The sequence below is a fragment of the Lynx rufus genome, unplaced genomic scaffold (genome assembly GCF_022079265.1).
Source record: "Lynx rufus isolate CCGP_SWC_20201006 ecotype Redwood Valley unplaced genomic scaffold, mLynRuf1.p SCAF_7, whole genome shotgun sequence".
NCBI classification, from domain to species: domain Eukaryota; kingdom Metazoa; phylum Chordata; class Mammalia; order Carnivora; family Felidae; genus Lynx; species Lynx rufus.
In genome coordinates, this window is record NW_025814889.1 from 61,442,623 (window position 1) to 61,468,306 (window position 25,684).

A 25,684-nucleotide genomic window follows, 5' to 3' on the forward strand; every position below is an offset into this window, starting at 1 on the left:
TGGTATTTATAGTATAGCAATTATTTTGTAATTCTGCTTCATCCGGCAAGTGTCAAAGTTATTATTAATCCTAATAATAATTGGACACTTAAGAGAGAGGAGTGTAGCAGCATAATTTCTTTTAAGATGTAGGCCTTCAAACTCATGCCTTAATATGCATAGAGCTGTTTTAGTGCTAGCAACTTGATCCTCTACCACTCAAGTTCCAACATGTTTTTCTTGGAGAAGTAAAAGGGGAAGGGAAGTCATGTGGGAACTATTAGCGACTCATTTGTTTTCATTTAGTGGTTTATTCCAAAAGCACTGATTCAAAAATATTTTTTGAGACCCTACTATGTGCTAGGAACTGCTCAGTTGAAGGTACCAGAGAGTTAAAAGTAGATAAAATTGTCCCGACACTACCTCAGAAGTGCTTACAGAAAATTAGGTAAATAAATAATATCCTTGAACAGATAAGCCTGAAATTCTGATCTTAGATGGTTAGACTCTTTAAGGTAGTTCAGTCTTAGTGGCTATTAATTTTTAACCTTAACTAAGAGGTGTGTGTGTGTGTGTGTGTGTGTGTGTGTGTGTGTTTCCTTTGTTCTGCTTTCTTCTTAACAATTTATGTTTGCCCAGGATAGTAAAAAAAAAATCACTTGTCTATTGCTTCTAGGAAACATGGCATGAAAAAGGATCAAATGGAAAAATACTGTGACTGTGAGGATGTTGGTTAGCCAGTAGTTTTTCAGATGGGGTAGAGATTGAAGTGCTAAGTGGACAGTGTCAACTAGTAGGACACTTTGGGATGATTGAATCATTTGGATGATCTCCAGAGATTGTACTTTTTGAGTCACTCACCTAAGGTTTTTGTTTTTTTTCTCTTAGACTTTTTTTCCAGCTCTGGTGTTTGAGGTACGCTTTTCCATTTTGTATAAACACTTACAATAAATGTTAATGAATAAATGTTATAAAGGAGACTAACATGAAAAATTTTAATTTTTTCACTGGTTAAATACTAATTTAAAGCATTTATGCCTTTGTTTATAGTTTTGTTAAAAGTAACTTTCCCTGAATTTTATTTTTCCAAATATTTTGATAGAAATAATAGATGGTTGGTCATTGTGCCATGATGTCTTCTAATACTGTTGTTAAAGAAATCAGTTATATGTGCCCACAGTTTAAAGTTGTAAAATACTTGTTATGAAACATAACCATCTCCTATGCCTGCTCTTCTCTTCTAGCCTCTCCTTTTCTTGTTTTCTAGAAGCAAGATGTTTAGTACATATGGTTGATAATTTTAGTGTTTACCAGTATATCCCTAAACATGTTTATTATTGCTACTTCTTCATTTTTCAGTTTCATACCCAGCAACTTTCCAATATGGAAGATGAAGCTTTAGCTGTCTTTCATCACCCTCTCTACACTTCATACCACATGCTTCTTCTTTCTCTTAGCTTTCCGATATGGTTTTAATATAATTTTGGTGCCGTTAGTTATTCATTGTTTATTATTGCCATGTAAATAGTATTCATGGCTAAAAAATATAGTACTGTTATAATGTTTACTTTTCCTGTCCAACGTATTATTTTTTCTTTTTTTAATTTGGTTAATGTTTTAGTCACTAATTCAACTCTTAATTCTCCCACAGTTGTTTAAAATTACTCTCATGATATGGTAAAACACATGAGAGAGTCTATTAATTGGATTTGCTTGAGTCCTCCCAGGAGCTTTCTGATCTGCTTTAATTTAGGTGGGTTGCTCTCTGTTCTTGTGTTATAGATAGCTTGGGAACTCATTTTACCACTATTCTGGGAGAATTTCCTTTGGTTTTCACTTTGGTTATATCACCTATTTTCTTTTCTAACCCCATTTCTTCCTTGTGTCTTATTCCCTTGGTTTACTCTATAGAATGGGAAATAAAAATTTTGACACTTTGAAGTATGAATATGACTTTAGTCTTCCCACACATTAGTTATTTGTTGGTTTGGCTGATTTTAGAATTCTATCTGCTAATCATTTTCCCTCATAATTTTAAAAGCATTGTTCCCTTGCCTTTCACCTTCCAGCAATGCTGTTGTGAAGACTCTAATGTGATTGTATTCTTTATTCTTCGTACGAAACCTATTTTATCTCTCTGGGAGCCTGTAGGATCTTTTCCTTGTCTCTACTGTGCCTTAGTGTGGGTTTGTTCTTCTATTTTCTTGGATACTTGAGGAACTATTAAATCTGGATATCGTATCCTTTAGTTTTAGAAAATTCTCTTTTTTTTCTTTTTCTTTCTTTCTTTTTTTTTTTTTTTGAGAGATAGAGAGAGAGAGAGCATGAACAGGGGAGAAGGGCAGAGGGAGAGAGAGAATCTTAAGCAGGCTCCATGCTCAGCACAGAGCCTGATGTGGGGCTCGATCCCATGACCCTGGGATTTTGACCTGAGCTGAAATTAAGAGTTAGACACTAACAGGCTGAGCCACCCAGGTGTCTCTAGAACATTTTCTTGAATTATTTTGTTGATGATTTCTTTCCTTTTGTTTTCTCTACTTTGTCTTTCTAGAATTCCTGATAATTAGATATTGCATATTCTGGACTGGATCTTTTAATTTTCTTATGTTTTTACTCTGACTTTACATTTCTTTTTCTTTTATACTCCTCTTTTAATAGGAATTTCCTCAGCTTTAGTTTCCGCCCTGCAATTTTCATTTCTGTAATCATTTTTATTTTCAAGACCTTAGTCTGGGTGCACATCCCTCTCTCATTTCTTCCCCCTCTTCCCCCAAATGAAGGCTTCCTGTTCTTATTCCATGGATGCACTATCTTCTGTTGTTAATTCTCTGAAAGTACTAGTTATGGTTTTATTTTTTGAAAATTTTCTTGTGTAGTCTCTGTTTCTTTCTCTTTGGTTTGGTCTCTTATTTTTTATATTAGATACTTTCTTCGTATCTTTTATTGTCCTTGGCCATCTGCTCATATGTAAGAGTGAAACACTACTAATAAGGTAACAAACATTATATAATAACAAACATTATATAATACTTAAAATGTATCAGAGACTGTTGTAAGTGCTTCATCTATTTTATTTATTTAATCCTTATAATGACTTTAAGAGCTAGTTACCATTATTATTATTAGTAGTAGTGGTACTAGTAGTATCTCTGACAGATGAGGAAACTGAGGTACACAGTGTTTAAATAACTTGCCCAGTGTAACACATTTAAGTAGCAGAACTAGAATTTGAATTGAGGCAACCTGACTTGATAATCTTTTCTTTTAGCCTTTATACTATTCATTATTTTACTGAAATCAGGAGCAAATTGGAAATTTTCTGCATATGGATAGGATTTGTCAAAGTAGTGATAGCTTAGTGAACTTTTTTTTTCTTTGGTGGTGCCTCTGATGATGTCCTTTTCATGAGTTGATTAGATTCACCAGAGAAGAATCTTCTACTCTGATGACTAGAGATTGAAACCTAGCTGCTGGCAGTTTGGTTGCCAAGTGATGAAAGAGGACTGGGAGAATGGGTCTCAGTACTGAATACAACTTTGACTTAGTCCAGCTGTCTCGGTGTCCTGTAATCCAGAGACCCTTGGCTTTACCCTGTCCAGGGAATAAACCCAGTCTTCTGCTGTGATGAAGAACTATAAGTTTTCCTGTTGTGCAGATTGTAGAAGGGGATCTTGGGATATATCTGCCACTTTCATTTTGAGTCTTACCTTTACACAACTTTCATTGACATGCATTCCTAAGCCTTTTGTGGATTCTTTGATGTAAATGTGATTGATCCTTATTTTCCGCACTAGTAGTTTTAGATTCATCTTTCTTGTATTTGCTTTCAGAATTTTTTGCAGTATTCTCATTTCACATTCTCTTTGACCCTGTGTTTATGCAGAAGCAAACAATCAAAACAAATCTTTGCTATCTTTTAGGAAAAGACTAATAAAATGTATGTTCTTAATGTGCCATTTAAAATTCTTTGTTAGGTCTGTTGAAATAGATTTCTCAAATATCTCCCCCCTGAAGCATTTATGATGCTCCTACTAGATATATCACATCTGTAAATCTTTCCTTCACCGTAGACACTTTTTCTTCTTTCTTAAGGCTCTTTTATAGCTCATGTTATTAAAATTTGCATTTTTTTTACACTCTTCTCCCCACCCCACTCTTCCCAGACTGTAACACCTTGAGGAACTTGACTGCTCAGTTCTACAGAGTCGCGTAATAAAAATTTGTTACATTAAGTGTTGTATATATGTTTTCCTTGTAAAATATCAGCAATATATTAAATACTGAGAATAATAAAGGAGGGAATTTATATACTAGCACAACAGAAGAGATCAAATTCAGGTATAAAGAAGTCTGAGAATTGTTAAACTAGATACTGTGAAATCTTTCAATGTAGATACCTAATCATAACAAAGTATGCATCTTATCTCCTGCCATGACACCAAAAGATGAACTAATGATCTGCCAATTTTTTGGTCAGGCTCATGACTCTATAACTTATGTGACAGGTATATTTGGTGTTGCTGTATTATAGTTGTAATTTAATGAGATATAATGTTAAATGCTAGAAATATTTTAAAAAAGGATAAATGCGTTTTAGATAAAATGCTGTTTTAAATGTGATGGAGTAGCTAAATCTGTAAAGAAGACCACACTTGTAATATTTCTTTTTAAAAACTAATTTTTGTGTTTTGTATTTAGTAAAATTGATTTTCACAAATCAGTGCTGTTAATATTACTTCCTCCTGCTCTTTGTAAGGCTTAGAAAGAAACAGCAACTATTGCAGGATTTGAAAGTAAATTATTTGGAGAAATGTTAATGCTTTAAAATAATATTTCTCTAATTATTGTATTTTAAGAAACTCAAGGCACATTTATTCTTTTTTTTTAAGTTTATCTATTTTGAGAGAGAGAAAGAGAACCAGAGAGGGGCAGAGAGAGAGGAAGAGAGAGAGTCCTAAGTAGGTTCTGCACTGTCAGCGCGGTACCCAAAGCAGGGCTCCATGTCTATCTCACAAATCATGAGATTAGGACCTGAGCCAAAGTTAAGAATATTGGATGCTTAACGGACTGAGCCACCCAGATGCCCCAAAACACATGTATCTTTTAAAATGTGTTAATAATTCATTTCTTTGAAAATAAAGTAGAAGACTACCATCTGCATTTTAATATGTAGAGGTTGTTGGGGTATGGAAAACATCAATGGTCGTTAATACATTCTTTTGTAGAGTTAAATCAGTACTTAAAAAACTGATGGTGTTTGGTTCATTACCACATGCAAACAAGCTGAAATGATTGTTAAATATGGCTATTTGTTTTTGTTTGCAAGTTTTCTGGTATCTTACAAATAATTTATTGGGATGTAATTTACAAAACACATAGAAGCATTACTCTAGAAATTCTATTTTTTTGAAACCATATTATTTGGATATAGTGTGGTAGATGCTAAAAATATTTTTTAATTGTCTACTGAGATTCGTGGGATACATGTGGAAAACACAAACTTAGTGTTTATAGTTAGACTTGGTTAATTCTCAGTATCCATATCACTCTTATTTCATAATTTCTTCATAAAAAATGTAATCACATACAGATTTCTATTTGCTTGAGACACAGAATTAATGTGAATTCCATTTTAAACTAACCACCATCAAAAGTTTCTGAAAGTCTGGTTTGTATTTTGAAGTGTTGTATGTGGATGACTTGGTTAGCTCTGATTTTTTTGAGAAATACATCTTTAAAAAATTTTCACCAGACTACTAAATTGTAGGTAATGGTGACAACAGTGGTATCTCATTTTGATTAATTTAATGTCTTTCCTTTTTATAATGTACTTCTGTCTACATATATTCCTTTTAGTGTCATTACCTACTGTGTTTCTGTGAATATAAGTTTTCTTTGTCTATTAAAACAATCCTTGAGATTGTGTTTTACTGTGTATTTTTCTCTGACTAGTTTTTGAAGGCATTAATATTAATTTCATTGACAAGGCAAGACATGACTGTAGATGACTACTGCTTCATCACTTAAAGCAAAGTGCCTTAGAAAATCCCTTTAGAATTATCACTTAACATGGTTTAATTTGTTTTGCTGGTTTTTTAAGAAGTTGGAGAAGGTTGTTTTCCTATAATCAGGTTCATCTTGTATTAGTGAGTCAAGGAAACTATAATTAATAATTTGGATAGTTCACTTTTGAAAGATAAAGGAAACCAGTTATTGACTAGAGTAGTACTTGGACCACTGAATCACAATTTATTATAAACTTATTTTTCATCTAAATGTATACCATCTATTGCTTGTTTTACTTTTCAGGGCTTTTTGGTTTTTTAGTGGTTTGTTAGATAAAAGCTTTTTCTTTTTATTCTTCTTAAAGCCCAGGTACTCATGTTTTTTTCCTTCCGTTTTTATGACACACATTTAGGACAAAATAAAGCATGTATTATCTTAACTGCTTGTCTGTCTTAACATAGTTTAAGTGTAAAGAAAAGAGGAATTCAGGATATTCGCTTGTGTTTTTCTCTTCGCTGGTCTCTCGTGAATACATGACTTGATTTATCTTGATCAGCCTAGTAACTTGCTCCACATTTTTCCAAAAGTGCAAAGTAGTTTCAGCTAAAAATACACATATCAAAATGCTCCAGAAGTTGTGGCCACAGCTCAAAAATGCTGATCAATTTTGAAAATCTAAATCAACCTCGGCCATGAAACCGAGGGAAGAACCTTTGTGGTAGGGGACAGATTTCCAAAAATTCACCACAGTCCTGTTCTTAGCTGGAGTTTGTGCTGATGTTGCCAGACAACTGAGGAATAGATGCAAAAAGCAGGAAGCATTATTGAATTGAGCCCTAGCGCCAATTTGGGAAAAGCAAATTAAAATGTAAAAGAATATTTTTCCACTCCTGGCGTCTCAACACAAATGGCAAAATACATGGTTGCTGAAAAAGTCACAGCAATTGCTAATTTTGCCTGAATGGCTAATTTTGCCAAAAACCCCCCAGTCTTTTTGCATTAAAAAATGCATACCCATATAGTTTTTAAAAAGTAGTTTCTTAAAACCCAAATGAAATAGTTTTAGTTTGCAAGTCAAAATGTATATACATTTAAGTAAGAAAAATATTTTGACGTAAATAACTGTGTGTGTGGGCTTGTTTCAATGTCTTCTGATATTTTTCAGGTGTACTTGAAGAATGGATGATGATGATTTTGGTGGTTTTGAGGTATGTGCAATTACCTTATTTTGCTTATGTAATTGCTTTAACTTTGTGGGATTATAATGGAGTATACTATTTTGAAAATGTATTATCTGTCATTGGTACTCAGGATCATTTCTGGATCATCTTTAATGTAAAACTGGAATAAAAAAATGAAATCAAGGAGAATTAAAATATATCCCTTTTGAAAGATAAAAATGATTTATTATTATTGAACATCTGGCCATGCCCATCAGAATGGTTTGAATTGAAGCAATTAAGTGCTACTAGTTGGAAGCATTAAAGAAGTTGTAAAAACTGTCAACTGATGATTTTGCTGGGATACCTGTCTATTAGGAAATACTTGTGAGATGAGGGATGAGTATTGCAGATCTGTCACATATTTTCATGTTTACACCTGTAATGAGTTGATTTAATATATTAAATACGTAGCCTTTTGGTGGCTTATAGAGCTAATTAGTATGTTTGTGTTGTTAGATTATTCTCTCAGGTTTGAGTTGGATGCTTTGTAAGTGGAAATTGTTAGCTGAAGAAGCACTGTCTTTTCCGTAATCCTTTTCAGTGTGTGTTCATTTTATTGAAATATTTTGTAACCCAGTTATTTTTATGGAGCCAGTATAGTCTTGCAGGAAAATCTCTGGATTAGGAGTCAGGATGCCTGAGCTCAAGTCTTGGAACTACTAAGTGAGCTCTGTGATTTTTTTTTCCCTTTTTTTAGTAAGATTTTCACCTACTTTGGAATTTGGTAAAAAGGAGATTGTTTTTTAAAAATAGGGAGTTTAATTAAAGACATTAAAAGAAACAAGATATTAAGTATATACTCAGTATTCTGAAAACCATGAAAGAATGGTGTGAGTTTTTTTAGATTAGGGTCCTTTTCTCGTCCGTTGATCTTTTTATCTGTCAAAATGGAGGTATTTGGAATATGAGCATACCTGTTTTATTTCATCTAAAACTGGTGTTTGTTTAGCACATTTATATGTTTTTTTCCATTTTATTTAATATTTTGGGTGTTTTTTGGGTGATTTAATCTTTTACTGAAATGTAACATTTAAAATTTTGTTAAAATTCCTTTCATTTTGAGGATAATATATGTTTCAGATATCATCTTAGTTTATTGTTTAGGAGTTGTCAGTTATTTGAAGGTTAAAACTTAGTTTGGTCTCCTTTGTTTAAACCATGCCTGATTTATTATATCAGAGAAAAATAAAGTGGGTAGTTTACCTCAGAGTAAAATTTTATTTCATTGTTACAGTCGGTGGATCTATTCTTTTCAGTATTAAATATTTACAATGTTAACCAATTATTCTAATTTAATTGGTTATTAGGTTTCTTTCTTTTTGCATCCAATTGTAGAAATATGGAAGGTCTCTGTCCTTGGTCATATAAACCATGTTCATTTTTCATAGTTTATAGGTAATAATTACTATATTTTGCGCCACTTAGCTTCCATGGCAGATTGTCTCAATTGACTGCTTTTTGGCTGACAACTCAATGCGGAATCCAAATTGAAATTCTGGCTCCTTTTCTCAGTAATAATTTTGCTGTGACCTGGACACTTAAGGGAGAGAGAACTCTTCACTCTTACCCACAAACTCAGCATTCAGTAATTGACTGTCCTTTACTTTTAAAACTGTTTAGTAGGAAGGCTTGTTAATTTAAAACACCAGCTTTAGGAATTCTCTATTAGAGTTGATTGCCAGTAAATCCACCTGGTAGATTATTCAAGAATATAGATGAATCCTATTTCTTTAGATTGATCTCGATTAGCTTTTGTGCTAATTAATGAAAAAGATTTGGTGTTGATACTTTTAAAGTAAAATATATTTTTTCTTACATACACGAGCAAATTTGTGGTGAGTTAGAGTTCTTAGGTATATAGCTCACAAGTGAAAATGTGATGAAGAATATACAAAATAAAAATTTCATTGGCACGAGATATATTTTAATAAGGAAGGAAGGTTTTTACTTAAAAATAATGCAACCTGAGTACTGGGGGTGGTGAGTAGTGGTTGTGGTGGTAGCAATGAAGACTGAAAAGCAGTTGAGTAATTTGGAGGGTATATCACAGAGAATATGCTTGTAGAATTTGGAAGGCTTGATTGCAATTAGCATTTCTACTTTTTAGATATTCTAAAATAAATTTGCCTTTTTTTCCTAGGCTGCAGAGATTTTTGATGGTGGAAATGGCGAAACCCAAACTACGTCTCCTGCTATTCCTTGGGCTGCTTTTCCTACAGGTACTACTATGCAGTAAGAGAGGTTTTTCTTTTTTTTTTTTTTTTTTTAATTTAACATTTTTGCCTTTTCTTTGAAAGCCTTTTTACTTTGCACTTGGCCTTCTTTGATCTGAAAAATGGAATGACCCAGATTTAATTTAGGTTTTTCTCTTAACAGATTATAAATTGCATAACAAATTCTGCAGTGTGGCTCGAGGCATGATTCCAAAAATGATATCATGAACATTAAATGAAATTAAAGTATAATTTACATTTCCTAAGTCATCTTAGTTTTAGGAAAATGAGGTACCAAATAATATTTTTAGACTGCCTGGTTAATTAATTAAAAAGACTCCTTATTCTTATATTCTAAAAATATTCTAAAATAATTTTACATCTTCACCAGTATTTAAATTTAGAAGTGTTTTTGTTTTTTTTTTAGGAAGGTCATTCATAAGTATTAAAAATAAAAATTTAGCCATCCAAGATATCAAATGCAAAAATAAATTCTAGTGTTTAGAGATATTTTATGGAAGACCTAATGTTCAGTATTAATATAATTCATGTATAAATAATATTTTGAATTTTCTAGACTTTTTGCTCTGCCAAATCATTGTAAAATTGGAGGTAGAAGATAAAAGGATCCTTCTTTAACAGCTCTGTTTAGTCTTAGATTATTAGAGTTATTCATCCTAAAATATTTTTCTAGTGCTTATTATGCATTAAGTACTAGGGGATTGTGTCCTTTACTTAAAGAGAAGATAGGCACATACGTACTTGTAATATGAAGTAGATTTGTGATTTGGGAAGAATGATGATTTCGCCATCCATTCATTTAGCAAATGTTTATTTTAGGCCTCATATGAGTCAAGTACTGTGCTAGAAGGTCAGTATATATTATCGATCTGGGCTTTGAAGGATATTTATGATTTCAATAGGCAGAGAGGGGAGAATGGGGAAAGATTTTGAAGAGAGAAGAATAAATGAAACAAAGGTGTAAACATGGGAAAGTATGACCTAGTTAGGATGCTCATTCTTGTTTGAGGGCTTTATGTTTGTTGTTTCCTTTGCCTGGAATTTCTCACCTTGTTCCCCATTGCCACACTCTTCCTGCTCCCTTACTATACTAACTCCTCTGTTTTTTATGTGTTGTCTTTTGCTTTAATATCTCTTTTTCTGGGAGGCCTTCCCAGAGAACCTTCCCACACCTATGTACACCTATTTTTTGACTTGCATTTTAGGTTGTAAGTTTTGTGACGTTAGGTGCTATGTCTGTTTGTCCTGTTGTTATGTCTTAAATGTCGAACACAGTGCCAAGCTTATAGCTGGCCCTAAATAAATATTCATAGAATAATTAAAGAAAAACATGAATGAATAGCTGAATGAATGATGACTAGGGTGACAGTGGAAATCAATAGGAAGAATTGGAATAATGATATTTATATAACAGTTTAGGATTTTCAGTGTGTTGTCACTTTTTTGCTTATTGTAAGGTAGATAGGCCAGCTTCAGTATACCTCTTGTACAAAATGATGGTTTATAAAGTTTTGGAGTTTGATACAGATATATATGTTTAGGAATGAAATCTAGTCTTTCAGATTATATTTCCATTCTTTTTCAATAACTCTTTTGTGGAAAAAAAAACCCCCATCATCAGGGCTGTCTGGGTGACTGGATGTGAGGGAAAAGGAGGAGTCAAAATTGATATTTGAGATTTTAAGCCTTGGTTCTGAAGGAATGGTATTTCCTTGAACAGAAATAGAGACTTTTATTAAAAAGTTAATTTGGGACGGTTTGAAGCCTAATGAATTTGTCCTAGATGTGTATTTAAGGTACCTAGAGTTCAGGAGAAAGGTTAGGGCTGGAGTTCTTGGTTTGGAAGTTTCTTCATGGATATGATAGTTGAAGTTGTAGGTGATAACTGGAGGAAACAGTATGTAAAGAGAATAGGGTTAAGTAGAGAAATTTAGATGTCCTTAGTTGGGGAACAGGAGGAAGAAAAGGACAGAAGGTCGAGAGAGAAGGAGAGTATGGGCTAGGCATCAGGAGTAGAACATTTCAAAGAAGGGATGGTCACTGGTATCAAAGGCTATATGTAGCAAGGTCAATGAGATTGAAGACTGAGAAAAACCTCACAGTCAGAGGCGGCTTTTAAAGAAATGGTTTCAGTAGATTAGAAGTTGAAGACAAATTGTACTTCTTTACTATGTGTGAAAGCAAGAACAGAATCCATTTTGCTATAATTATTGTGGCAGGGTAATAAAGAATTGTATATTGTGGGCAGATCATCTAATTCCTGTTCTCCAAGAGTGAATGTTATATGTCCCATCTATGTATCTATATATCTGTAGGTCAAGTCCTCAAAGCCTAATTAGAATTAAAGAACAATTCCTTTAGTGTGCACATGCATACACACACGCATGTGAGTGCACACACATACACACACACACACACACAGAGTTTCTCCCTTACTCCCTTAAAAAGTCAGATCTGAAGTCTTTCTGAATTTCCTTGGTGACTTGCAGAAGTGGAGGTAAAGAAACCTGGCCACAAGCTAAAGTTAAGACATGGCAGATGTTTGCTCAGCCAAAATAATCTTTCTCTTTTGTTGAAGATGGTTTCTCTTCCTCTGCTTGCTGGTATTGTATTGTTTGCCTCTGATTCAGGTATCCGAAGTTGTTTAGACAAGAGTGATCTGAACATTCTAATTAGTATAACAATTTAATCATTTCCACACCAAAGTCCAGAGAAATAGGAAGCTTTAAGAGATCTAAAGTAGATTCTTTTCAGTTTTAGAAAAGACTAATATTCTCCTTTTGTCTGGTTTTCTACCTACATCCTAGCAGTCTGTAATCTATATGAAAGATCTTTTTAAAAGAGATGAATATTAACCAAGTTTTACCACATCTTAAAATCCAAGAAGATTGCTCAGAAACATTTGGTTTAAGTTTTTAAAGTACTTGGGGGAGAATAGAAATTTTCCTTTTCGAGATTAGGATAAAAGATTTTAAGCCAAGAATGTAGTAGGCTTAGTGTGACTAATGATTATCTTGCTTTAGGGCTGGCAGTTAGTTGGAGGATGATTTCATAATAGCAACTGGGATAATTAATTTATCATGTAAACAGTGTCTGTTTATAGCTTACAATACTGTTAATGAATCGAGGTACCTCAAAACATGCATCTCACTGTACTGTTAGGATCATTTACACAGTGGGACTTTTTAAAATGCTAGTTTCTGTGCAGAGCTGATGATGATATTAAAAAGTTGCCATTGAGAATAAAGGAAATTCACATGTTAATTTTGTATACAAACTGTTTCCTGTAAGCCTGTATCTCATGGCATTTAACCATGTATAGCATTTAACCTGTAAAACGTGTCTCCACACTTCCATCATCATGGGAGTTGGAGAATGTAAGTAAGAGACAAGTGAATATGAGGTTATCAATCTCCTTTTCTTTCTGCCTTTACTGTCAGTACAAGGGTGATAATTATTACTTTATTTTAGTGAAAGATACTCAATGAAAACAGTTGCCTTTATCAAGCATTTTTCTCTCTATTTCATGGCCTTTCCTTCTAGCTTTATCTTCCATGGTTATTCTTTTTGAAGCCTGTAGCCAAACTTTGATCTGCATTTTGTTTCTGGATGATGTCTATTATCACTTTGCCATTGCTCTGATATTCATACCTTCCCTCATCTCCTATCTGCTTACTTGAGTCTCACTTTTCTTTCAAAATAAGGCATAGAGCTTTTACTGAATCTATATTTCATAACTCTTCTTTCTTCTGAGCTATTATATCAGTTTTTTTCTGCACCACTTGCTTGGGACTTAGGTCATGCCAGTTGGTATTTTTTTTTAATTGTGGTAAAATGACACAAAATTTACCATGTAACTGTTTTTTTTTTTTAAATTTTTTTTTTTTTTCAACGTTTATTTATTTTTGGGACAGAGAGAGACAGAGCATGAACGGGGGAGGGGCAGAGAGAGAGGGAGACACAGAATCGGAAACAGGCTCCAGGCTCTGAGCCATCAGCCCAGAGCCTGACGCGGGGCTCGAACTCACGGACCGCGAGATCGTGACCTGGCTGAAGTCGGACGCTTAACCGACTGCGCCACCCAGGCGCCCCAACCATGTAACTGTTTTTAAGTGTATAGTTTAGTATCATTAAGTATGTTCACATTGGTGTGCAGCCAATCTCTAGAACATTTTCATCTTGTAAAACTGAAACTCTAAAGCCCTTAAACAAAACCACCCATTTGCCCCTCCCCCAAACCCCTGGCAGCTACCATTCTACTTTCTGTCAACTCTAGGTAACTCATGTAAATAGAATCATAGTGTATTTGTCTTTTTGTGACTGGCTTATTTTACTTAGCATAATGTTCACAGGGTTCATCCATGTTGTAGCATGTGTTAGAATTTCCTTCCTTTTTAAGCCTGACTAATATTCCACTATGTGTACAGACCACATTTTGTTTGTCTATTAATACATTGATGGACACTTGGGTTGCTTTCTTTGACTGTAAATAATGCTGCTATGAATATGGGTGTACTAATTTATATGAAAAAATGTATTATCATTATGACTGCTACCTTTACATGTCTACTTTAGACTAAACTTTGGTAGGTAGAGACTATTTAAACCTTTATGAATTCTAAATACTTAGTATAGTATTTTACCTTCATAGTAAATAATGTTCAGTAATTATTTCTTGATGATTAGTAGAACATATTTGCTTTCAAAAGTAACTCTTTTCAAAAAAGTTTTTATTTTAATTCCAGTTAATTAACATATGGTATTGTATTAGTTTCAGGTATACAATATAGCGATACAACAAGTAACTCTTTTTAAGTGTTTTTACTTCTTTGGAGGTAATTAAATAGTCTTTCAACCACAGGGTAGAGGAAGCAAACCTAAACTTGCCTTAAAAAATACAGTAATCTTGGAAATCTTAGATAATTACTCAAATATGGCAAAGAAGGTATACTCTGCGGTTCAGTGAACTTTCATGGTCATTACTAATACAGACAAGTGACCTGGAAATAATGATTAACAAGAGTAGTCACAGATTTGCAGAAAAAGAGAATCGCTATTTTGCTGTTTTTTTGTTTTTGTTTTTTTTCCCCTGATTTCTTGTTTGGTCTTACTGTGTGTTAGCAGGTAACTGTCGAGAACAATAGAAGTTAGACTAAATTTTAGTTAAAAAATATTAGGGTCTAGACATAATAATAGTATCCAGTTTTCTTTTTTTCTTATTTATGTTTCTAAACATTTTTCCAAAGGAAAATCATTCCAGATTCTGCATAGTATATAAGATCAGAAAGTTTTTGAGTTATAAACTCATAGAACTGTATTTTGTAGAATAAGAGTTTTTCTAAGGCAAGGAAATCTTGTTTTTTGAAATCATCTTCAAGTATCTTTTACAAATTTGTATAAGACTGGCAGTGCTCTACTTTTTTTAGAAATTTGTTTTCCTAATGTTTATTTATTTTTGAGAGGGAGAGAGAGAGGGGGAGAGAGAGACAGCCCAGTGAGGGAGGGGCAGAGAGAGAGGGAGACGCAGAATCTGAAGCAGGCTCCAGGCTCTACACTGTCAGCACAGAGCCCTACGCGGGGCTCAAACTCACGAACTATGAGATCACAACCTGAGCTGAAGTCAGACATTTAACCGACTGAGCCACCCAGGTGCTCCGGTAGTGCTCTACAGAATATGGACATACATATATAGATGGATATTCTAATTTCTTCTCTTTTCCTCATTTTTACCTTTCAATGCAATTTGTCCTCTCTACCCATACCTTTCTGAAGGAAGGACTTTCTTTTTATTTGACCTTACAAGTTCTAAGAACATTAGACTGTTAGTCTTAATTTGGGTTCAGTATGTTTTCTGATTGCTTTCCAATTGCAGCAGATCCAAAGTTTCAGAATCCATGGGATTTATTTAAATTAATTCTTTAGTTTTTTTGTTTGTTCATTCGTTCACTAATTCACTCATTTATCAAATGTTTGAAAGTCGGCTGTGTATCAGACACTGAGTGCTGTGTGCTGTAGACCTCATTCCATTTTCAGTGATCCTATATGGAAATTGTCAGCTCAAATCACTGATATCTCATGAAATGCATTGTTAATATTGATAAGTGCTTTTATCAATAACTTTAGCTTCAAATATTTGATACAGGTTTCATGAAAAGAATATTCGGTCAGAAAGTATTGTCATGTTGCCATTGTGTACAATGTGGGTGGTGCTGTTTTAGAGGCAAATGACTGTTCACTTTTTACTTTTAACTTTAGAAATATAAATTGTCTAGAAGGCGAGGTGGGAGGCAAAACCTTGAATATTGTCCTTTCCAATATGTTTCTAAGTTCCTTGTAGCACTACACAGAACCGCATTAGAATGCATTGACCATCAAAGGGAAAAACAAGCGGTCTAGATAGATACTTTAATCCAAATTAGCTCCTTCAAAACAGCTTATATAGAGGGCAAACTAAACTGTCTGTCACAAGCCGACCCTTTAGAAGGAGTAATGGGAATTGGACCAGCAGATGTTGAACCAAATAACTTAGATGTGGTTCACTTTGCATCTGGAGCTATTTGCATACAAAGCCAACAGGAAAGTTCAAACATTTTTCTCAAGACATTGGCAGAGAGAAACCTGGAAGACAGATGCCTTTTTGATTTCATGGTTCAGTTTTTCCATTCTCCATTCTCCTGGCCAGGAAAACCTAGGACAACAAATCGGTCATTTTATTAATATCCCATTACTCTTCTTGCTAACCCTGTTTTTCCAGTAGAATCTGTGTTACACATCTACAAGAGCTCAGAACCTGAGTCCACACATTTTTGTTTGAGAAAACATTGTTGTGATTTTTTTCTTCAGAGTAATCTGTGGTTTGTACATAGTCATAGTAAACATTAACTGAATTCATTGGTCTGATCTATATTTTAGGTTAAATTTGAAAGTGACTTATATTCAAATACCTGTATTATAATAGGCAGTATGGGTGATGTTTAAAAATTTCCCATCCGTTCAACTTTGTATCCAATTAGACATTTTTTGCCAGGATGTAAGCTGGATTTCCATGGTAGTATAATAATTTTGTAGTATCTTTATACAGATTACTTGAATGGATGATTACCAGATACCTTCCTTTTGCTACTTTCTTTAAGTTTTTCTTACTTCCCAGATTATTAACTCATTTTTTTCTTATTCTGGAGCCAGTTTTTATAAATGATAACTAAGATGATAGTTTCTATGAAGCTATGAGTTATTGCTATACATGTAATATTAGTTTTCATGCAGGCTTTCAGTAATTTCTGGAAGTTCCTGTCTTTATTAATACATATAGTATGGACTATATCAGTGATATTTGTTATGACCTTGAAGATTGGGTTTATAGTGTGGTTTAGAGTCAAATAACTCTGACTGTGAAGTGAGGAGTACCGGCTTTGCCTTCAACTAACTGTGTAACTTCTCTGAAACTCAATTATTTAATCTATAAATCAAAGAACTAGATGGTACCTAAGTATTCTTCCAGATTTTGAGTTCCAAGTTTATTTTTTCATTTTTTTCTGTAATATGAGAAGCTTCCACTAGGTGAATCATGGTGCCTGGTTTTAACTTCATGGTCCTAGTGACACAGCGCTAATCTAATAAATTACATTTACTCTATAAATAGTTATAAACATGGAACAAAAATATGAATATGAAATACTATCATACATAAGAGAAACTTGTTTTTTTCTATGTATTTTAATTATTGTCAGCTACTATTTAAACTGAATCTTACAATATTTTATAGAACAATCTTTATGTGTTCTAATTCTGAACTTGCTTTTTAAAGACAGTGGTTTGATTTTTAGGATATTACAGAGTACATTAAAATTCTTAAAAATAGAGCTTTATAGGGATTTTCTTGTATTAATGAGAAATGAAGTTTGGCAGCAAATCTTGTTTCTTTAAGATGAAGATAGTACTCTGACTCTTTATCATCATAATCCTGAATTAGCCAAAAAAATTTTTTTTCATTAAAAAAATTTTTTTTAATGTTTTTATGTTATTTTTGAGACAGAGAGAGACAGAGCATGAGCGGGGGAGGGGCAGAGAGAGAGTGAGACACAGAATCCAAAGCAGGCTTCAGGCTCTGAGCTGTCAGCACAGAGCCTGATGCAGGGCACGAACTCATGGGGCGTGAGCTCATGACCCGAGCTGAAGTCAGATGCTTAACCGACTGAGCCACCAAGGCGCCCCAGCCAAAAAAAAATTTTTAAGCCCTTTTTGGCTCAATGGCTCAGTAAGAGTAGGAATCATTGCTTAGTGCTTTTATGCCAGTTTATAAATTTCTGTTTAGCTGTCTTTCTGACTTATGTTTCTTTGGTCTCAGAAAATACACTTTTTATTGTTTTTGACAGTCAGGCATATACACACATATGTAGTAGTATAAAAGCATGAAAGAAATGGGATATGAAATTAAAATTCTACAGTGAAAGTTTCTTTTCTATCCTGGTCCTATAGTCCCACTCCCTTGATATAACTTGTTTTACATTTTCTTTTGTAGCCCTCCAGATATTGTACAGGGGAACAAAAACATGAATGCCACTTCCTTTTCTTTTTACAAAGATGACATTATACTGTTTATTCACACTAACACCTCTTGCTTGTTTCTCAATAGTAACTTGGAGATCTTTTTACAGGAGTACTTACAGATCTTCCTATTTCATTTTAAGAGTTGCACAGCGCTCTTTTGCATGGGTGTGCCGGCATTCATGTAACTAGTTATTTTCCTCTCAGTTTCCTGATGTTCTTGCAATGAATATTTTTTTCCCCTTGACTTTTCCTATTGTTTTGTTTTTGTCGTTCTCTTCTCATTTAACATTTTAGTGAGACTTGTTTTATAGAAGTATCCATTTATTGAGGTGTTTGGAAGCTTGCAAGTTGTGTTCCCATATTCAGGATTGTTCTGGAGAGAGATCTTGATACAAATTCAGAAAAAGGGATGCAGTGAATATTCTTGTATGTATTCTGTTTTAAAATGGGTGATAGTTTATATTGTTTCTGTGATTTAATGGGAAGGTTATTTAAAATTAGCACATAGTTCACTACTAATATAAGCAATTAGCATACTTGTTTTTTTAACTCTAAATAATGTCAGATTTTATATTTATATGGTCACACATGAATACACATTTGCCATGTTGAAGGTGATGTTAATTTTATGAGTCCTTTGAAAATGAAATCTTTAGATGGTCATGGAAAAATTAATGGTAGCATGGTAGGTTGAAATGCTCTTTAGATGTCACATTCTATTTTTATGTGTAAAATGTTAGAACTTGTTTATAATATCTCCAAACTAGAAACAACCCAAATGTCAATCAAAAGTAGAGGCTTAATATTTGGGGGCATATTTATATAACAGAACACTATACACCTGGAAAATTAACACGCTCCAGTTACATATAACAACATGGAAGAATCTCACAATCATATATACTGCCCTTAGAGTATCTTTAAGGGATCAGTCAGAGGTCTCAGCTGACAAACTTTTCTATAATTTCTGATCCTAGTTCTGGGATCTTTGAAGTCTAGATGATCAGCTTCCTTTTGGAACAAGAATTTTGGAATTCTTGTTCTTCCTGAGAATGGGGGCTATGTGTTTTGGTTAGGAAGCCAAGTTGAGAACTTGTTCAGAGTGCGCCCCATGTCTGAATCTTCGAAGGGCAGTAATCATCATCCTGTTCACTCTAGGCTGGCATGGGATAGGGAGCAGGGAGTAGACCTTAGATATGGGTGCTGTGGATGAATAGTACAGTGTGAGACTAGAGTAAATTTCAGTTTGGCCTGAAGTCTCTGGTATGGAGATGAGAGGCCAAGGCCAGATCTAAAGCTAACAGAACTGCTTGTATCACTCTCTCCTTCTCCCCTGCTTTCCCTTTACCCCTGAGATTCTTGTTTTAGACTCCTAGGCCTAACTGTAGCTAGAAACAATAAGTTCTTCTATTTTGGGAAATCTCAAGTGACCAGATGGCTGGGGCCTACAGGAACATGAGACTGACAGGACAGTAGAACCAGCATAACCAAAGGCTCTGACCTGCACTGCGCACACTTAGTTTGATGTCTCTGGACACCAGTGGTGTCTCTAATGAACATTGTTGTTGCTCCTGAGGATTTCAAAGCAGCTTGCATTGATTTGCTCAGCCAGGTTGAGTTTTCTGGCACTTCCTTCTTTGTTTTGAAGGTTGGGTATTTGATGGTCTCAAACAGTGTGTCTGTCCTACTCTCGATGCTATTTTCTGCAGACACTGCTTTCCTAGTGTTTCCTCTTTGGGGAGTGCCATGATTTCATGAGATTTTTGAGTCTTCTGATCCTTTTCTCCTCCTGTTTCCTCTTGGTGGTTCTTTATTCCATGACCTATCCATCAGCAAATTCTGTAGGTTACTTTTCTTTTTTTAACCATTCCCTTAACATTGTGTGAGCATGCATCAATTAAAACACAAGGACATTTTTGCCGACAGAATTGTTCATTTGTCTAGTAAATAAACATTTTTGAACTTATCAACCCATTATGTTCCTAAAGGAACAATATTAAAGTATTTTAAATTCTTGGTCTTATAATCTAAGTACAATATTAAATTATAATCTAAGAACAATATTAAAGTATTTTAAATTCTTGGTCTTATAATCTAAGTACAAGTACTTTGCTTTGGTGGAAATATGTTTGATAAAATTTGTGAATTTTATTTCTCCTGAATTTTTAAAGATGGACAGGCCTCTCCTTGTTTATGATCCTGTTTGAAGTTAAAGTGTGAGACTATTTACTTCTACCATATTTTCATTCATTTTTTTTCCTATTCAATAAGTATTTATTGTGTACCAAATACATGGGAAACAATGGAAAACAAACAAAATAGAAAATGCTGTGACTATTCAATTAACATTTGTTAGGTGGAGTACAGATGAGTTGTAGTTCAACAGCAGACCACCAGAAAATTGAAATAGAGAAGTTTTTCAAATATTAACATTCAAGGCTATAAGTTCCCCTCTGATTATTACTTTAGGTACATTTTGCCAATTTTGTTGTTTAAAAAGTCCTTCAATGATAAATGTTTTCAAATATTCAGAAAGAACTGATGTTTGTTATTTTAATTAATTAATTTTTATTTTAGAGAGAAAGAGTGTGTGCTGGGGGGAGAGGGGCAGAGGGAGAGAGAGAATTTTAAGCAGGCTCTACACTTAGCATGGAGCATGAGGCTCAATCCTATGACCCTGGGATCATGACTTGAGCCGAAATCTAGTCGAACGCTCAGCCGACTGCACCACCCAGGCACTCCTGATCCTTTAGGTATTTTAAAAGTATTTATTAATTTCCAAGCATGGGGGGTTTTCTGATTATTTTTATTGTTGTTATTTCTTAACTTGATTGCCTTATGGCTAGAGAAAGTAGTTTAATAAAAATTATTTATAATTTATGAGACTTTCTCTGGAACACAGTGCTGTCTGAGGATGAGCAGCATTGACATCCCCTAGGAGCTTATTAAAAACACAGGTTCAGGCTCTGCTCTTCACCTGCCATTCCAGAATCTGCATTTTAGCAAGATCCCCAGGTGATGCTTAATGTACGTGAATACTTGGGAAGCCTTGCTGCACTAGACCTGTCTAGATACTAGATTTGACAGTTGCAGAATGCACATATTTTATATAAAAATTAAATTATACAAGTATTATAATCTCTTATGATGGTGGATTTTATAAACTTTTTGAAGTTGTGTAACTTTGTGCTTTGTCTCAAGATTATGTTACTAGGTGCATTCATATTTTCAGTATCTTTCTGGTGTATTGAGCTTTTATCATTATGTAGCGATCTTTTTATATATCTCTGGGTTTTTTTTTTTTGTCCCTCAAACCTACTTTGTTTGATTATAAACATAACAGCTTTATTTTGATTAAAATTCAACTGCTATTTCTTTTTCTATTCTTCTGTTTTTCAACATTGCATTCTTGTGTATTTTTTATATATGTTATTCATAAAGAGCTTAAAGCTAGATTTTGTTTACCCAGTCTGACAGTCCTAGTTTTTGAATTGGAATATTTGTCCATATATGTTTTAATGTAATTACTGATGTACATATGTAGTTCTTTTTTCTACCGTTGTAGTTTTGGCTTTCTATGTGTAAGGCCATTTTATGTTTCTTCATTTTCTTTTTTAGCTTTTTTGAATTGATTTTCCTATTCCCTTTTTCTCCTGCTCAACCAGTTTGGAAATTATGTACTCTGCTTTGCTTCTTTTGGTGGTTTCCCTAGAAATTTTAACAAGCATTCTTAACTTACTAAAGCCTGAAGCAAATTAGTGTCTTTATCCTCCTCTTGAAAAACATAAGGACTGTGGAATCTGAACTTCAGTAATTTTCTCTCTGGTAATTATGCTATTGTTGGCAAGTATTTTTTACATATCTATTCCCCAGAATCTGCATATATATCAATATATAATATATATTTAACTCTACAAGGCATTGTTACTATTATTATTGTTTATTCAAAGTATATTAGATATACCTGCATATTTACCATTTTTTTCTTTATTTCTCCTTGCAACTTAGACTCTGGATCACAAGTCACTTTCCTTCTGCTTAAAGTTCATCTTTGAACTTGAGAATTTTCCACAGGGGGGACACTGGCGAACTCTCAGTATATACTTGCTTGGAAATGCTTGTGCTTGTTCTTATTGGTTAGTTTCACCTAGATAGTTCTAGATTGACAGTCATTCTTTTCCCCCTGCACAATATGATTATTACCCCTCTGTCTTCTGATTTCCATAGTTTTTTTTTTGAGAAATTAATTGGGTCCATTAAGTTTTGCTTCTTTGAAGTTAATCGGTATTTTCTTCATGGCTACCTTTATGATTTACTCTTTTGTAATTGCTGTTCTGTAGGTTGGCTGTGGTATGGCAGGTAGGGATATGTTTTATTTGCCTTGCTTAGGTTGTGTTGGGCTTTTTGAATGTATTGAGTTGAATCTGTGGATTCAAGAAGCCCTGTGATCTATAGATTCAAGAAGCCTTACAAATCACTTATGGAAAATTATATCATTTCTAGGAAACTCTCAGCCATTATCTCTTCAAATATTTGTTTTGCTTCATTCTCTCTCCCCTCTTCTTTTGGAACTCTAAAATTAGATGAATGGCAGTTTTCTTCTTTTACCCTATCTCCATGTCTGTTAACCTCTTCTTCACATTCTGATATGCTACAGTCTGAGCAATTACACATATATCTTTCATTGCACTAATTCTTTCTTCATCATTGTCTAAGCTGATGTGAAACCTATACATGAGCTTATAATTTCTTTTTCTTTCTCTTTTTCTCTCCCACTCTCTTCTTCCTCTCCTTCTCTTCTTCCCTTCTTTCCTTCCCCTTTTCCTTTCCGGTTTTTCCTTTTTGATCTTCTCTCCTCCTCCTCCTCCCCCTCCCTCTCCCTCCATCTTCTGTCCTTTCCTTTCCCTGATTCATTGCATTATTAGATACAGGTTACTTTCTTTCTTGCGTTCTAGGATGGCTATATTATTTTTAGTTCACTCTTACCAGGAGAATATAGTCCTTTGAGGTCCCAAATTTGTGGGGGAGGTCCCTTGAGTGGGGTCCTGAACTTTTACTTTTGTCCACTGTGTCTTTAAGGTCTTGAAAAACAAAGCTAAGTTTTACAAGCTTGACAAATGTCTTCAAGGCAAAAAATTGCTTATATCTTTTTGTTACATAATTTACTTAATTACTAAATTAATAGTTACGTAATTTTTGCCTGAGTGTTTCTATTTTGCAAGATCCACGGTTAAGTTTATATTTTAAACATATTACTCTATACTTCTAATTGCTTTCTATGGATGGGTTAGCCAGGTATGTAGTCTCTCATACTTTTTGAAATAGAAGTCCTAGGATTTTTATTTTTAAATTAAAAAAACTCTTTACCTATAGAACCTACTTCTTTGGTGACTGGTTTTCCTTAATTTCATTTAAGGTAAAAAAAAAATACTGACATGAAAAATTAAGCTTATAGACTCTTGTTTGCTAGATTCTGATAATTAGTATATGTCTACTGCCAATACATTGTGTATTTTAATTTATTTCAGAGTCTTATACCATCACTAATTTATTTGCTATGGCTTAATTAAATATTATGATGTCAAATGTGCTTATATTAAAAGTCTTTTTTTTCTGGAGCACCTGGGTGGCTGAGTTGGTTGAGCATCTAATATATAGCTATTACATATATAATTTAGAGAAATTTCAGTTAAATTTTTTTTTAATGTTTATTCATTTTTGAGAGGCAGAGAGAGAGAGATCACGAGGTGGGGGGCGGGGAGGGGAAGGGCAGAGAGAGAGGGAGACATAGAATCCAAAGCAAGCTCCAGGCTCTGAGCTGTCAGCACAGAGCCTGACATAGGGCTTGAACCCATGAACTATGAGATCATGACCTGAGCCAAAGTCAGACACCTAACCGACTGAGCCAGCCAGGCGCCCCAAGAAATTTCAGCTTTTTGATTTCAGATTTTTAATTTTATAATTACACTTTACTTACCTGCTAAGATTTATGGGAAATTAAATTTCAATGATTTGTTGTTAGTTTTCCTAAAGGCTAATTGAAGCTGTATTTCATTAGCCCATAGCTTATACTGATGTATTTACAAGTTTGTTACAAAACAAACATTTCTATGTAAAACCGACTAAGGTGAACATTAAAATTAATAAATGTTTTGGAAGTGAAAAGGTCTTATATTAAAACATGTTTTTATCAGAATAAAGTACAAACTCATGTTTTTGCTTATTTTATATTTTTTAATTATAATTTTTTTAATGTTTATTTATTTTTGAGAGAGAAAGAGAGACAGAGCGTGAGCAGCAAAGGGGCAGAGGGAGAGGGAGACACAGAATCTGAAGGAGGCTCCAGGCTCTGAGCTGTTAGCACAGAGCCCAATGTGGGGCTCAAACTCACAAACTGTGAGATCACCTGAGCCAAAGTTGGATGCTTAACAGACTGAGCCACCCAGGTGCCCCTTTAAATTTTTTTGAGACAGAGCGTGATCGAACTGGGGAGGGGTAGAGGGAGAGAGAGAATCCTAAGCAGGCTCCATGTCCAGCATGGAGCTTACTGCAGGGCTCGATCTTAGGACCATGAGATCATGACCTGAGCTGAAACTAAGAGTCGGATGCTTAACCAACTGAACCACCCAGGTGCCCCCAAACTCCTCTTTTTAAAAGTAATTCACATTTTAGAGATATATAAATGCCTTATTATGATAAAGGGGAATTTCTGATATTCATCATGAGTTCTATAGATACTATATGCCAATTAAGTGAGATTTTTTAAATGGGGTTAGTTAATCATTTCTGGTATATCAAATGCTTTGTCTTGAAATGACATTGGCTTTGGTTATTCCAGTTGTTTCGCTCTAGGGGAAGCTGAATACAAGTATGTTGGTCAGTACTCTTGGTCTCATTCTTTTGCTTAGTGCATCAGCTTCCTTTTCTTCGTTTTCACTTCTGTCAAACTAGTTCAGATTTATAGAACATCTCACATGAATTATTGCAAATATTATCTTAACTGACTCCTTTTCTCCTAATTCATACTGTACATGGTTTCCAGAATAGTCTTTACATAGAGGAGTTCAAAACCCCTAAGCTCTTTTGTCTCATTTTCCAAATCCACTCTTATCCGCTCATGGCCTAACTATGTTGACTTGTCATCACTATTACCCTTGACATACCAGTGGTCCAGTAAAACTGAAATTACTTGCCTTTCCCAGCAGGTCTTTCTAGTGTGTCCCTAGCTCTGTTTTTTCTTGTTTTGTTCTCGAGCTGGAATATTCTCCACTACATGTTCAAGTCACACCTTTCTTTCAAGGCTTGGTTTACATGTCTCTTTCTCCACTGAACTTCTTTAACCCCTTCAATTTCTGCCAGAGGAAATAACCTTTCTTTTCTATTAATTACTGTTTTGTTTTATCTATGACATTTTATTCTGTTAGTTCGTCTTTTTTAGGTTGATGGTTATGCCAGCGCATACCCCTGTTTTTTTCTACATCTGTAATCCTTGCTTTTGGATTCTTCACTTCATTATCATCTTCTTTCTCCCTTCCTCTTAAAAGTTGTTTTCTAGGGTTCTGTCCTTGCTTCTCGTATTTTTTCACTGATGAAATCTTTTAATTGAGGGTGTTTAGGTTTGTGCTTTTACTCTTGCCCTTCTTCAGAGCTTCAGACTTAAATTTTCAGCTGCTCTCTGGCTCTATCTGGCTG

At 34.2% G+C, this 25,684-nt stretch overlaps 1 protein-coding gene across 4 annotated transcripts in view; it reads left to right on the top strand.

The window, feature by feature from the left end:
* The window catches only part of CCDC91 (coiled-coil domain containing 91), a 351,169-nt gene that overhangs the window by 72,653 nt on the left and 252,832 nt on the right, over window positions 1-25,684 (top strand). For 3 of the 4 annotated variants that reach the window (XM_047065633.1, XM_047065636.1, XM_047065635.1), the window contains exons 2-3: window positions 7,151-7,193; window positions 9,349-9,427. In XM_047065633.1, coding sequence (XP_046921589.1) covers window positions 7,164-7,193; window positions 9,349-9,427 — 109 coding nt within the window. In that variant the 5' untranslated portion in view covers window positions 7,151-7,163. Of the gene's footprint in view, window positions 1-867; window positions 895-7,150; window positions 7,194-9,348; window positions 9,428-25,684 lie in introns of all 4 variants that reach the window. The other variant, XM_047065634.1, reaches the window with a different exon arrangement.